This window comes from Malania oleifera, chromosome 5, assembly GCF_029873635.1.
Source record: "Malania oleifera isolate guangnan ecotype guangnan chromosome 5, ASM2987363v1, whole genome shotgun sequence".
Lineage (NCBI taxonomy): Eukaryota > Viridiplantae > Streptophyta > Magnoliopsida > Santalales > Ximeniaceae > Malania > Malania oleifera.
This window is the reverse complement of record NC_080421.1, coordinates 106,653,502-106,666,276: the sequence shown is the minus strand read 5'-3', so window position 1 is coordinate 106,666,276 and position 12,775 is coordinate 106,653,502. Positions and strand designations below refer to the sequence as shown.

Sequence of the window (12,775 nt, the reverse complement as noted above, 5' to 3'; positions counted from 1 at the left end):
TCTAAGCATGAATTATCATATTTGTGCTCTATAAATACAGTGTGTATTTTACACCTATTAACAACTAAAACGAAAAAAGAAATTCTAAATATCGATTCATATTTCTTTTTTTTTGTTGTTGTTTAAAAGAGATAAATTAATTATATCTTGACATTTTTTCGCTAGTAAGTTTGGCCAATACTTTTGAATTATTGATAATAACATCATAATTTAATCAAGCCTATCTTGTCCAAGAGAAAAAAAAATTGAAATTAAAAATAATTATAACCAATAAATATCACTTAGCTCAATTATTGTCATTCATCAACTTTTCTTAGTTCTTTTTTATCTCTTCAAATAAAAAAAGAAATATAAAAATGCAATGTCATAAGGGAAAACTTTTTTTTTTTTCTTTTTGAAGGAAAACTAATTGTTATCTAGCCTCTTTGAATAATTATTTGCCTACCGTCAACATTTTCTCTTTCTTTTCATTAAGGAGTAGTTTGGATCAAGAATTTTTCTTTGAAAAGGAAAATAAAAAAAATAATTTTCTATTGTATTTTCTCTATATATATTAGATACCATTTAAAATGAGAAATTATTCTAATATTATAAAAAAATTAAGAAAAATTAAATTTTACGGATATATAAAATTAAAAAATCTGTTCTTTGATTTGGCATATTTTTTATTTTCTTTCTCACTTTTTTTAATAACCAAACATGAGAAAGTGAAATACTTCCTATTTTTCTTTTCTTTTTTCCAATATTTTCCAAATTCCAAACATATTGTAAAGGTCCAGATGTAAAAACTATTTGAATTATAATGTAAAAGAGAAGAAATATTTATAAATATGACATTTTTTACATAGTTTGAGTTAGAGATTGTTTGCTTGTGTAGTGTTTATAGTAAAATTTTGAGTAAAAGACACTCACCTCGCTTAAAATTTGACTAAAAAAATATGTTTCTTCCTTTAGCTTTCAAAAATTCCATTAACTTCCTCCGAGATTTAAAAATGACATAAACCTCTTCTAAGGTTTGCCACAAAGACATAAACCTCCCGTCAAAATACTCATCTTTTTTGCAAAATATAAGGAAAGATTTGTATCTTTTTGACAAATCTCATGAAAGGTCTCTAGAATTCTTGAAAACTCAGGAAAGGGCCCCAAGATATTTGAAAACTCATGAGGTTCAATATCTTTTTATCAAATTTTAGAGTAGGTCAACGTCCTCTACCTTAAAAAATTTTTAATTATTTGTTTAGTATGGTCATCCCAAAAATGTATCGCGACATGCATTCCAAGAACGGAGTGGGCCCACAAGTGAGTGTGGAGCCATCCTTGATTGTGTCTAGGATAGGATGCATGATGAAATATTTTTGGGAAAGTTATTAAATTGTTTTAATAAATTAGAAAGTTACATTGAACTTTGAGTTATATAACAAGGAAACCAATGAAGTGAATCTATAACTCATTGGAAAACGTTTTTGGACTCTCAATATCTAAAGAGAAAGTTTCAGTTTGGTTCGATTCAGTTTAGATCTTTATTAATTGGTTCAGTTTATTAATACCTAGAACTAAATAATTCAATTTAGGAGTGAAATTTTGCAATAAAAAAAAATTGACAGAATCAAATCAATTACACCCTTACTTCCCAAGTACAGATGAAGATACTACTTAAAACAAAGGGAAAGAAAGGGAAACAAAACCAAACTGATTAGTAACACATGTGCATTAATAATTTTCATTTATTCATTTTCACATATTTGATTAACAAAATTTTATCATGGTAAGTATATCTTGACCTACAATCAGTGGCAGAGGCATAACTTCATGCTCTAGTTAAGAGTAAAAGCTATCCAAAGAGTTAAATTTATTCCTCTACTTTTCTTCCATGCACATAAACTTACTTCTTCTCACAAGTAAAATATCCAATAGGCCCCCCTCTTTCCCAGAAGATATAAGACTAGGAGCCAAGTTCTCATAACAAAAGCTACAAGCAGTCTTCGAGAACAGGAACAAAGCTTGTGGTTAACTGTTAAATGTGCCATAAGAAATTTACACTTTACTATGTTAAGGAGAATACACACTTGAATTCCGCAGAACAAATCCAAACAAAGGTACAGAAATGAACATTTTGTAAGGTTCCTCTCTGGACTCTGGCCATTCTTGATTCAGTAACACAATCCCACAACTTGAGCTGCAATTTAGTTCCACAAGAATACAGATAGAACACCTTGCCAAGCATGAAGGATGGGCTTCTAGCAAAATGCTCGTTAGCTTTGCCAAGGAGCTTAATATCTAATTTACTTCTAGGGAATCTGGAAAAGTAATCAAGTTAATATATAAACATGTACATTATTAAATCTGAAAATTTTACAACATGGGAGCAAACCCACTTGTTGCCTACAGGAAAGAAAACAAAAATGAAAGAGCAAAATCACTTGCTCTTCCTCGAGGAATTTCCTTTTTTACTAGCCTTAGCCTTAGCCTTGGCCTTGGGAGAGCTCTTGCTGTTTCTGCTTTTGATACATTTTGGACAAAACCAGTCCTCATCAGGGACAGCTTCAAGAGGAGGATCACAGCAATCAATATGAGTACCAACCCCACACCCAACCGATCCACTTTCATCACCACAAATCAGCATCACATCACCCCTTTCACAAGACCCACATACTTCACAGGTAAGATCATTACTGCCAGAATCATCTGGTGGCGTCGGGTCTTCCACGATCTCTTCTGACCGACTCAACATGCGGGCAAATGATTTCTCCGCCCAAGCATTAGTGTTATATAGTACATGTCTTTCTAAAGAGTAACCAGGCTTGCATACGTACTCTACTAAGTAATCAGCCACAACACAAGGTATCTCATGCCTTAGGAACTCTTGCACCCACAAATCAACCCGCGGCATGGTCGGGCTAACAAGGGCGAAGTCTACCCCAGAGTTTAGGAACCGTGAGTAAGGGGGGGAAGTTGCCAGTATGATCCCATCTCCAGCCTTCACAACACGCTTCAGGGTATCCTGTTCAACAAGGAGAAGAAATTTCAGCTACAACTTACAGCTCAACAAACCATACAAACTAGACAAACAATTATCAGGGGATGAACTAGTTCTTCTACAACTTCAGCTCAATGAGTTGACTAGAATAAGCTCAGTTCAGAAAACCAAAAAAAGAATGCAGTTGCCAGGATAAACAATATATGCAATAAAAGAAGCATTTACTTCTGCAATGTCAGAAACATTGGAAAGGCATTACACCTGCAGCATGGCAGTAAATCTATGTACAGAATTTTTAAAATATGAACATACCAAAGGGGGTGCAATGCATTCTCCATATATGATAATGCGCAATCCATAGAAGGCCCCATGACCTGTTTTCTCCCTTACATGGCGCCACTTTCTTGGAGCCTCCAAATTAATGGCACCATCTTCACTGAGGCCATTCTTGTACCATTCATAAGGCTCCTCCGGCAAGAATTTTCCTTCCTGACTGCTAGCAGTCAGATAGTCTGTCTTAAGAATCCACCTGCATTCAAGGCAGAATCAATAAATACATGCATTGCAGATTAACAATCAATAGGACTACAACAAAACAGCCCACGGAGTAAAGTAAGACTACTAGGAATTGGACCCATGCATTGCAGATTAACAATCTATAGGACTACAATAAAACAGCACGAGTATAGTGAGACTACTAGGAATTGGACCCTCACTATTTCTTCTACCCAACAGATCTCTCTGCATCACAATCACCTGCAATTTTGGGAGGGTTTTTTGGGTCCATTGGTGGCCCACACTGGGCCTGGGCCACAACAGGTAGCCCATTCTGTTGTCCCCTACTGAAATTCATGGTGAGTCAGAAAACAAAAAACAAGAAAAAAAGTGAAGAGAAGACTTTTCCGTTGTTGCGCATACACCAAAATCTGCACAACAAGTTTATACATGGGGTATGTGCCAGCTAAGCTGGAAGCAGCACCCTCATGCAATTACAAGGACAAAGATTTTGCATCTAAGAAACCACTAAGTGATGCACAAAGTTACAGCACTCAAGCTGAAGGTGTTGTACCTTCCAGATGCTGCAGCAGCAAAAAATTTTTCCGTCCTACGAATTGGATCCGGAACAATGAAGTGTGTTGCCTGATATGACCAGTGGTGAGAATCTCTGCAAATTCTTCCTTTCAAACGCCTAATAACTTGCTGAAACTCCTTTCTCTGTAGTTTATGTCCACTCAATATAAACCAAACAGGTTCCATTTTCACTCTATTTGCAACCACTCCCACATGTCCTGAATCAATATCCACCTTATCAGCATTCTGATCAGTCTTCATAGTCTTTTTTTTACTAACAGCCATTTTCCCAACATGCTGTTTACCCTGACTCCTATTTTGACCTTCAACAATTGGCTTGTTCTCCTTTTCCACTTCCACAGAGTTATCCACTTTATTAACTAGCACAGGGTTGTCCAAAGTGCCACCTGGCTCAGCCTTCTCTTCATTCCTATCGATCCCCTCCCCATCTGCTTTTTCTTTGGACTCCATTATTCCTGTTACAGAAGGAACATTTTTTACTGCCATTTTTCCTAAAGGTCGCTTTTTCCCTTTAGATATCTTCCCTTTCAAAGCATTATCTGCTTTCATGGTTGATTGATCATCAGCTTTCTTGCCAACACCCGCACTTTCAGGCTCCATTTGATTCTTTCCCACCTTTGAGGCCACTGTATCAAGACAAGTAGCTGTGCTATTAGCCTTGGCTTTATTAGATATATGCATTCCTTCTAAATTCTCTTCCATAACTATATCTGCATTGTGTGTCAGTTCAACAGTCTCAGACTTCTCATTAACTGCCTTCTCAAATTCATATTCATCTTTGTCCTCTGGAGCTTCAGTTTCTTCATCCATGGAATCAATTTTAGCCTCCATATCAATTCCCTCAGCTTGAATTGTTTTTGCCTCCATTGGTATTACCTTTTTTACGTTAACAGTGGAAGGGACCATCTGAAACTTAACAGAAGCACAGGATTTCTCACAGCCTGCTGTCTTTTTCCCACCATTCAAACTAACAGCAGAATCATTTTGGGAGGTAGCCCTTCTAGAGTAAATAGAACCTTTTTTAGTTGCAGAATTGCTTGTGCTTAACTTGGATCTAGAACCCAAACTCTTTTTGGCCACTATCTTGCTTTTAGATGATTTAGGAATGGAGTTAATATTGTCTCCTTCAAGTACATCCAAATTAGTGCAATCTTGGGACTTCTCGATCATTGGTTCTTTAACATTGGGAGACGAGACTTCAACGCCTTGCTGCTGATTCTGTTGATTCCTTGTATTGCCGACTGACATGAGTCTCTCTAATCTCCCAGAATATGTCTGAGGAGCTTTTGCCTCAGCATTTCCATCTTGAGCAATATCTGATGCCATTGCTTTGGAGTTAGGGGGATAGTTTGCCAATAAACTATCGCCAAGACCAGAACACTTCATAGTTGAAATCTTGGCAGGTGATTTCAGTGCAGAATTTGTAGTAGATGTATCCATTGGATGGCCAGCATTGTCATCAGAAATATGGTTATTCGCCCCAAGCAGACCATTTACTAAAGATGCAGTTTCTGATCCTTGCATTCTGTCACCAACTAATGGGCTACCCATGATGCCTGGTTTGGAGTCCTGACACATTTTTGGTGACTTAGAGCTTGGACAAGAAACATCAGTTTTTCTCTTCTGAGGCAATACACTACTTAACTCTTCTTTGTGAGATAAATCAGTTTGTTTTGAAAGACTTTGCACACAACCAAAGTTGTTTTGATCCTCTCTGACTTTATATTCGTCCAAGTATTCTTTAGAAGAGTGATTTGCATTGCTTAATAATTCTCCTGCGTACGTTTGAAGTGTGGATTTCACAGGGCCTTTCCTCGAGTAACTTCGAGAACCAAGCTTCGCTGTGCCAGAATGAAGGCTCCTTTCAGCACTTCTAGATGTAGATGCCAAGTCATTTCCTATTGCATTAGAAAGGGGAGTTCTTTCATATATTTCAGATTTCTCGCCGCAAACAGCATTACCAAGAGCAGCAACATTTTCCTGGAAGCCAAGCACTTCAGGATGCTTCTGGTTAACATTATGCAAGGGCAAGGCTTGATTGGATGTGCCTTCATTTCTTGCAGTTAATAAAATATTCCCACCACTCCTAATATTTGGTGAACCTTTGGCTGCAGTTATATCTGGCAACATCTTTGACACTTTTCCAACTGTCAATGGCAGTTCAGGGGCTCGTGACATTTCCGCCTGCAAATTGGGTGGACTCGCATTCACATTTCTTCCTGTAAATTGCTTAGCAACAGAGTCTTCAGCCTCCTCTTCAGAATCTTTAGCTTCAGCTTCCATTGCCTCCATCTCATAACCACTGTTCGAGAGAGGAGATTGAGAAAGATTGTCAGTATTCAAAATGGTTAAGGTTTTGGTTGCTTAGGATTCAAAATGGCTAAGCATTGCACATTATCTGCAAAATTTCCTTCAACCAACTCCTCCCCCCCCCCCCCCAGGGGGAAAAAAATATATAAACAAATAAATAAAGCAGGCAAAAAAACAATAAGAAAAGCAATCTTATTCATCCCTATGTTTTCAACCTTGAATTTTGTTTGGTTTTAAACCAACCCCCCCCCCCCCCCCCCAACCCACCAAACCAGCAGCAACACACACACACAGAGGGAGAGAGATTCGTAAGATACAAGTATATGTGCATAAATGCATGACTCAGCAACATAATAAAAAAATTAAACAAATTGAAAACCCTCACCTCTTGTTATAATTAGATTCTGAAAGGATCTCCCAAGCCCTTAAACTGCATAGCAACAACAAAATTTAACAAAGGAATATATTCAATTGGTGAAAAAAGAGATTTTATTGATTGTCCTTTAACTGTTCCATAAAAAAATTGCATGACAAACTACTGTATTCCATAATGTTAATAAAAAACAAAACATATGCTTACCAATCTTCCAGCCACCGATGATTGACAAGCTTTATCTTCTTCATTTTCTTGGCAAGTTCATACTTCTCCCCTGTCCAAGGTGACAAACATCATTAAAATTTAATACTATACACCCCTATTGACAAGGGCAAAAAGCTAAAAGTACAACCAATCTGATTTTATAGAAGATAAGTGATCCACAAAATCATAGTAACTTATGAAACCTGCAGTGCCATAATAGTTGACACTATGCATTAACAATTTTGCAGTAATGCATGTCACATAAAATTCAACTTGCACAACTAAAAACAATTTAAGCTGGAGCCAATAAAATATCAACTACAAGCATGGACCATAATTTAACAGGTTGTGTATCAAAGTACTAGGAAATTAAATATCAAATTCAGTGCACAACCAGATAACTTAGTGATCAACTTCAGATGAATTTCAGCAAGCAGTGAACTTAAATGTCTCATTTGCTTAAAAATAAAAAAATAAAAAAGATAGTTCCCTTTTTCATATGTTGAAAATTGTAACCTCAGAAAAATCAAACTCAATTAGATGCTCCTAGACTTGCATAACAATCTCCAATTATATAATGTAAATGAAATCATCAAAGTGAAACAGAAAGGCATACAAAAACAAATAAAATCAATCATTTGTAAACAGGAGGTGTTCCTAACCCACTTTAATGCCCCACAAATAATAAGAAGAAGCACACCCTCAAATTTGTAGCATATCAGATGAGTAACTTTGTTTGCCACCAAAGGCTTGGAAAACTGTGCACCCATGAGGCCAACCATTGTCTGTTAAGAGAAAAAAACCACACCATCAACAAATATGATCACATTACCGCAACGTGCTGACCCTATTGTAACTCTAGAGAACAGATGGATGTAAAATAAATCCTGGAACAAAAATACAAGGAAAAAGGAAACAATACCATAATGTCATCACGATCCTGCCGTTGGTATCCAGTTAGGCAAACAACTAGGGATTTGGCACCCGGAATTCCATTCAGATCTTTCAGAGGCCTGTACATAATCTGCAATAAAGCAAATATAATATTGCATAGCATGCCTACAAATACAATAAAAATTTTAAATTTTTTTCAAAGGAGCTCGAGATATCCCAATTTTGAAAAAAAAAAAATGAAGAGAGAGAGAGAGAGAGAGGGTTAAGTGACTGCATAATATTGTGCAATGGCATAAAGCAAAAAAACTGAACAGAATGAACATTTAAATACAACAATAAAATATATGCAGTTGAATATAAAAATATATGCACAAATGAATCAAATATATGGAGGCTGAATTTGCTAACTGTTTGACTATAGAGCTTCTACTGTCACATATGAAATTAATTTTACAGCCAACTTATGTACCAGTAATCTGACTCAACAAAAGTGAAGGCAATATACAAATATTGGGATCTTAATGTACCAATTCAGCCAGGCATGTGAATCAAACCAATGGTCGAACCTGTAATATTAGGGCGACTGTATGTGTGCGTGTGTGTGTTCGTATCATAGAGTGACTTTCATAATGATGATGATGATGATTACGAGTCAAAACAACATTAAATAATAGAGAAAGCCCAGAAGTGCAGAGGAAATTAAGTGAAGTATCCCAGATATGTGAAAAAGAGTCTTCCTGCCAGGACCTAAAGTAGTTAGGTGGGAAAGCAAAATTAATCTTTGTTCATACGTGGGCTTTTCTACTACAAAATAAGCCACTTCAAATAGGTTCATTGCTCCAGCCAAGGGTTATGATTAATCCAACATGACTACATGAGCCCCGAGCACTTTATCCGATAAATTGATACGTTAGGCATTCCCAGCCCACCAATCAAAACAATAATTCCTTCATCGCTACCAATACCATCTAAAGCTAAATCTCCAATGTCAACCTCAAGAGAAGGTTTAACTCAATCAAACCTTCTCTTTCTACACCAAAATATTCTCTTAAATGAAGGTTTTCATCCTTGGATTGCTTGGATGGTGGCTCAAGATCAGCCTCATGAAAACCTTATTGAGGAGTTTATCCTCCATGGGACCTTAAATCCATGCTTTCAAGAGATTCAATATTACTAGGCAAAAAACGAGTACAAGATTTGATTAATTCATATATATTTAATAATAGTAAGAGAGGGTTTAAATTATTTAAAATCTTACTTAAAAGTAAAAGAGTTCATGATTTGATCAATTCGCAACACATAAACACACATGTATGCATAAATGTATGCCTGTGTGTGTACACGTCTATATAGATGATTCATGAGAAGTAGATTGATTACATTATTGTTCAATTACTAGACAAAGAAGTATTGAGTATTGTGGTTGAACTGGTAAATCTCCTCTGCATCATGTCTGATTTTTGATCCTTTCCTTACAACTGAATGCTTTTTTTCATTTGAGAGGCTGGGTCAAACCATCTTGTTCGCCAGGGTTGGCCAAGTTGGGCTGAGTCAAGATGACCACAGTTTGCATCATTTCAGGTTTAATGGCATCACCCAGACCAGTTGATTGAGAGCTTTGGGTTCAACCTGGTTGGATTGGCTGGTTCTGTCTGAGCTTCCAAACAGCAATTTAAAGCAACTCAACGCATAGACAGCTTCAGATTATAATGGGCATCGAATGTTGTAAGCATAACAGCCCACAATAAATGACTCAGATAGCAGGATTCAGATGCTTTCAATTTAGGGAGGTAAATTGACATCAATTTATCACCATGTCAAACATCTGAATTCATTTTTGAATTGAGTTGATACCAGTAAGACCAGCTTTTAAGTAAGATCAAAACTGCGCGGTCACGATTTTTAAAAAAATAAAGAGGAAAAAAAAACAAAAAGAGAATAATCCTTTTTTGAGCCAGAGAAATAATCCAAAATGGGCATAGAATGTTGTAAGCATAGCAAGCCATGACAAATGACAAATAATAGGACTCAAAAGCTCTCAAATTAGTAAGAGAAGGTTCATTTCAATTAAAACCTTTAAGGTTAAAAGAGTTCAAGAATTGACTAATTCACAGAATGCAAGCACACATATGCATGCATACAATATATATGCAAAGTAGATTGATTACACTATTTGTTTGATTAATGATTAAAGAAGTGATCATGATTGAACTGGCAAGTCTCCCCAGCATCAAGTCTGGTTTTCTTCCCTCACAGGCAACAGAATGAAATTTTTTTCATGATGAACTAGGTCAGCCTCGCCAGTTCACCAGCTTTGGCTGGCAGGCTGAGTCACCCAGGTCCAGTCAGGTTGACCCCAGTTCAACTAGCTCAGGTGTCATGGCATCACACAAAAAAGTGATAGGTTTGGGTCCAACCTGGTAGAACCGACTGGTTCGGTCCGGGGTTCATAACTATGGTCTAGAACAACCCAAAGGCATACACAATTTCAGATGGACATGGAATGTTATAACATAAGTTACAGAACAAATGACAATAAATGACTAATAGGAGGATTCAGAATCTCAGATGCTTTAGAGAGGTAACTCCATTAACTAATCATTTTATTCCCATGTCAACCATTTGGAGTTATTTTTGAATGAATTGATACTCAGCAAGACCAGTATCTCAGTGAGATTTAGAACAATGTTACCATGTTTTAAAAAGAAAAAAAAAAAAAAAAAAAATAGAAGAGAATAATCCTCTTTTGAGCCAAAGAAGATAGTCCCCACCGCCCGCCGGGGGGGGGGGGGGGGAACATGTTAAATATTTCTTTGTAGTTCATAATTCACAATTTATTTTTATTTACTCTCCACATGTATCATCCATAAGCTCGTCATCTACAACCATGTTTTTAAATTAAGCCAGGTGCTGAACAAATTATCAGGAATTTGTTATATAGAAAAATGATTTTAAACAAAAATTATGTATAACATTTATCTATGATTCTATGATTCAGACAGCTGTATTGGAAGTAGCCATTGCTGGCATTGGCTTAATTGGTGGCACTTACGTTTATTCATTTTGTTTCTTTTCTCAGCTTCTAACCGTGAAAAACATATATCGCATTTGGTTTAAATAAAAAATGGTTGGAAATGGAATGAGAAAAGAGAAATTGAACAAGGGACATTCAAAGACCCAGTGACAAATTTGACTCCATCCCATTCTTATGTACCAATCGCATGGCTAGAATGCTAGATTAAGCTCGTCAGAGCAAAATTTGTATTAGCAAAATCTTAGCCGTCATGCATCCATAAATTGCTTTAGACAGATCATGTCAATTTATCTTATGAATTGGAAGAACCAAAACAACATAGAACAATACAAACAGCTATTCAAGTCAAGCAAAATGACATGACATTTCCAAACCCTAAAGTTTGATAGAAAAACAACATTGACATCGCCAATATGATAAAACAGGGAGGAACTTACCGAGTTCGCATCAACAGGCATGCCAATATCAAAACTATGATCGACCCATAAACCTGTGACAAGCGACTTGCCGTCCCTCCTAGCAGCAACACAAACAGAATCATCCTACGCAGGGCAAAGAGTAAAGTAAGTAAGGGAAGATACGGCCCGCGTTCTTAATAAGTTAGTTCTTTTTTTGGAAAAAAGGGAAAGAAAATTGCCATGGAATTCAAGAGTGGAAAGCACACTTACATAAACAAGCTTATCCACAATCACATGAGTACAATCTTGGCTGTACTGACCAACATCAACTCCGCCGCCATTGACGAGCTTAGTTCGAACCTACAATATCAAGCATAGCTAAATCAACCAATGCACCCACAGATCAAAACATTTAACAAATTTAAAACACAAACACACACAAAAGGGGAAAATGAGACGACACTCAACAAGTAAAAACAAGTGGGACAGATGCGTATAGTCGGAGAGAGACAGAGAGACAAAACCTTCTGTTCGTTGGGAGCATCGAAACCGAGGAGAACAAAGCGGACGCCGAGAAAAGTTCCGGAAGGATGGTCGTAGAGTGAATCAATATTTGCTTCTGGCATCGAACCGGAGCGAATCTGAGAAAAAAAAATTGGGGGAAACAATTCGGAAGAGAGGGGAAGGAGGATGATGGAAAGAAATCGAAGAGACAGAGTGAGATTTTTTGCTTTATTGGTGGGAAATGGATGAAAGATCGCGAAAGTTGTCGAGGGAAAACAGACTGTAGGTCGGAGAAGGGGGGATTTGGCAAGTTTTGTTGGATTTTGATTTTTTATGCATTGGCGGGAGAAGGAAAAATCGCTGCGCTTAGTGGGGGCTTCCACGGGAAGCTTTGGAGACCGACAAGGAGGACAAGTGTGACCAGCGCGAAGACTTCGTGCGACGTCGTTTGCATGTTTGCTCAAACTAGGGCTCTCGTCCAATTTGTGAATGAAATATTCAATTTTTTTTCTCAATATAATATAATTTTTAAAAATTATTCGTATTTAAAATTATTTCTCAAATTAATGCAAATAAGAAATCCACACTTTGAAAGATTGGTTCCATGTCATCCAACATAAGAATTTGATAAACTAGCAAGAGTAAAGAGAAGTATAATTTCAAAAATGGCTTATTTTTTCTAAGTGGTCGTTACTTAATCTTTAAAAGAGAATGTTGTTAGATTATTTTCTCATCCAATCCTAAATTATTTTTATTTGTGTTCATATGGCATTCCTAGCATATCATATGACAATTGTTTCATATTCTATACCTAATTCCTTTAATTTCTCGTGGAAATTGTTCAACCAACTTCAACTCATGGCTTTAACTTAGTTTACAATCTAAATGTGTCACACACTTTCTCCTTTTCTGCCCTTATTAGTTGCTCCTCCACCTCAAATGTTAGGGAAGATATGGCTTTATGATGTTGAGATTAGCTTATCACG

At 36.6% G+C, this 12,775-nt stretch overlaps 1 protein-coding gene across 1 annotated transcript; it reads right to left on the bottom strand.

Annotated features, from left to right (window-relative positions):
- Positions 1-1,981: 1,981 nt before the first annotated feature.
- On the bottom strand, positions 1,982-12,158 carry LOC131156756 (BRCT domain-containing protein At4g02110). Its single transcript, XM_058110679.1, has 10 exons — positions 11,810-12,158; positions 11,556-11,645; positions 11,325-11,429; positions 7,882-7,983; positions 7,660-7,744; positions 6,960-7,029; positions 6,765-6,809; positions 4,047-6,371; positions 3,290-3,506; positions 1,982-3,001 (listed from the first exon to the last, which is right to left on the bottom strand). The coding sequence occupies exons 1-10, from the start codon at positions 11,909-11,911 to the stop codon at positions 2,417-2,419; spliced, it is 3,726 nt and encodes a 1,241-aa protein (XP_057966662.1). The 5' UTR covers positions 11,912-12,158; the 3' UTR covers positions 1,982-2,416.
- Positions 12,159-12,775: the final 617 nt, after the last annotated feature.

Excerpts from the sequence above, each read along its gene's own strand:
- LOC131156756 (XM_058110679.1), bottom strand. The coding sequence starts at position 11,911 with ATGCCAGAAGCAAATATTGATTCACTCTACGACCATCCTTCCGGAACT. Across the intron at positions 7,745-7,881 it reads AGGATCGTGATGACATTATG|ACAATGGTTGGCCTCATGGG; the intron begins GTATTGTTTCCT and ends TTCTCTTAACAG. Across the intron at positions 3,002-3,289 it reads AATGCATTGCACCCCCTTTG|GATACCCTGAAGCGTGTTGT; the intron begins GTATGTTCATAT and ends CTTGTTGAACAG.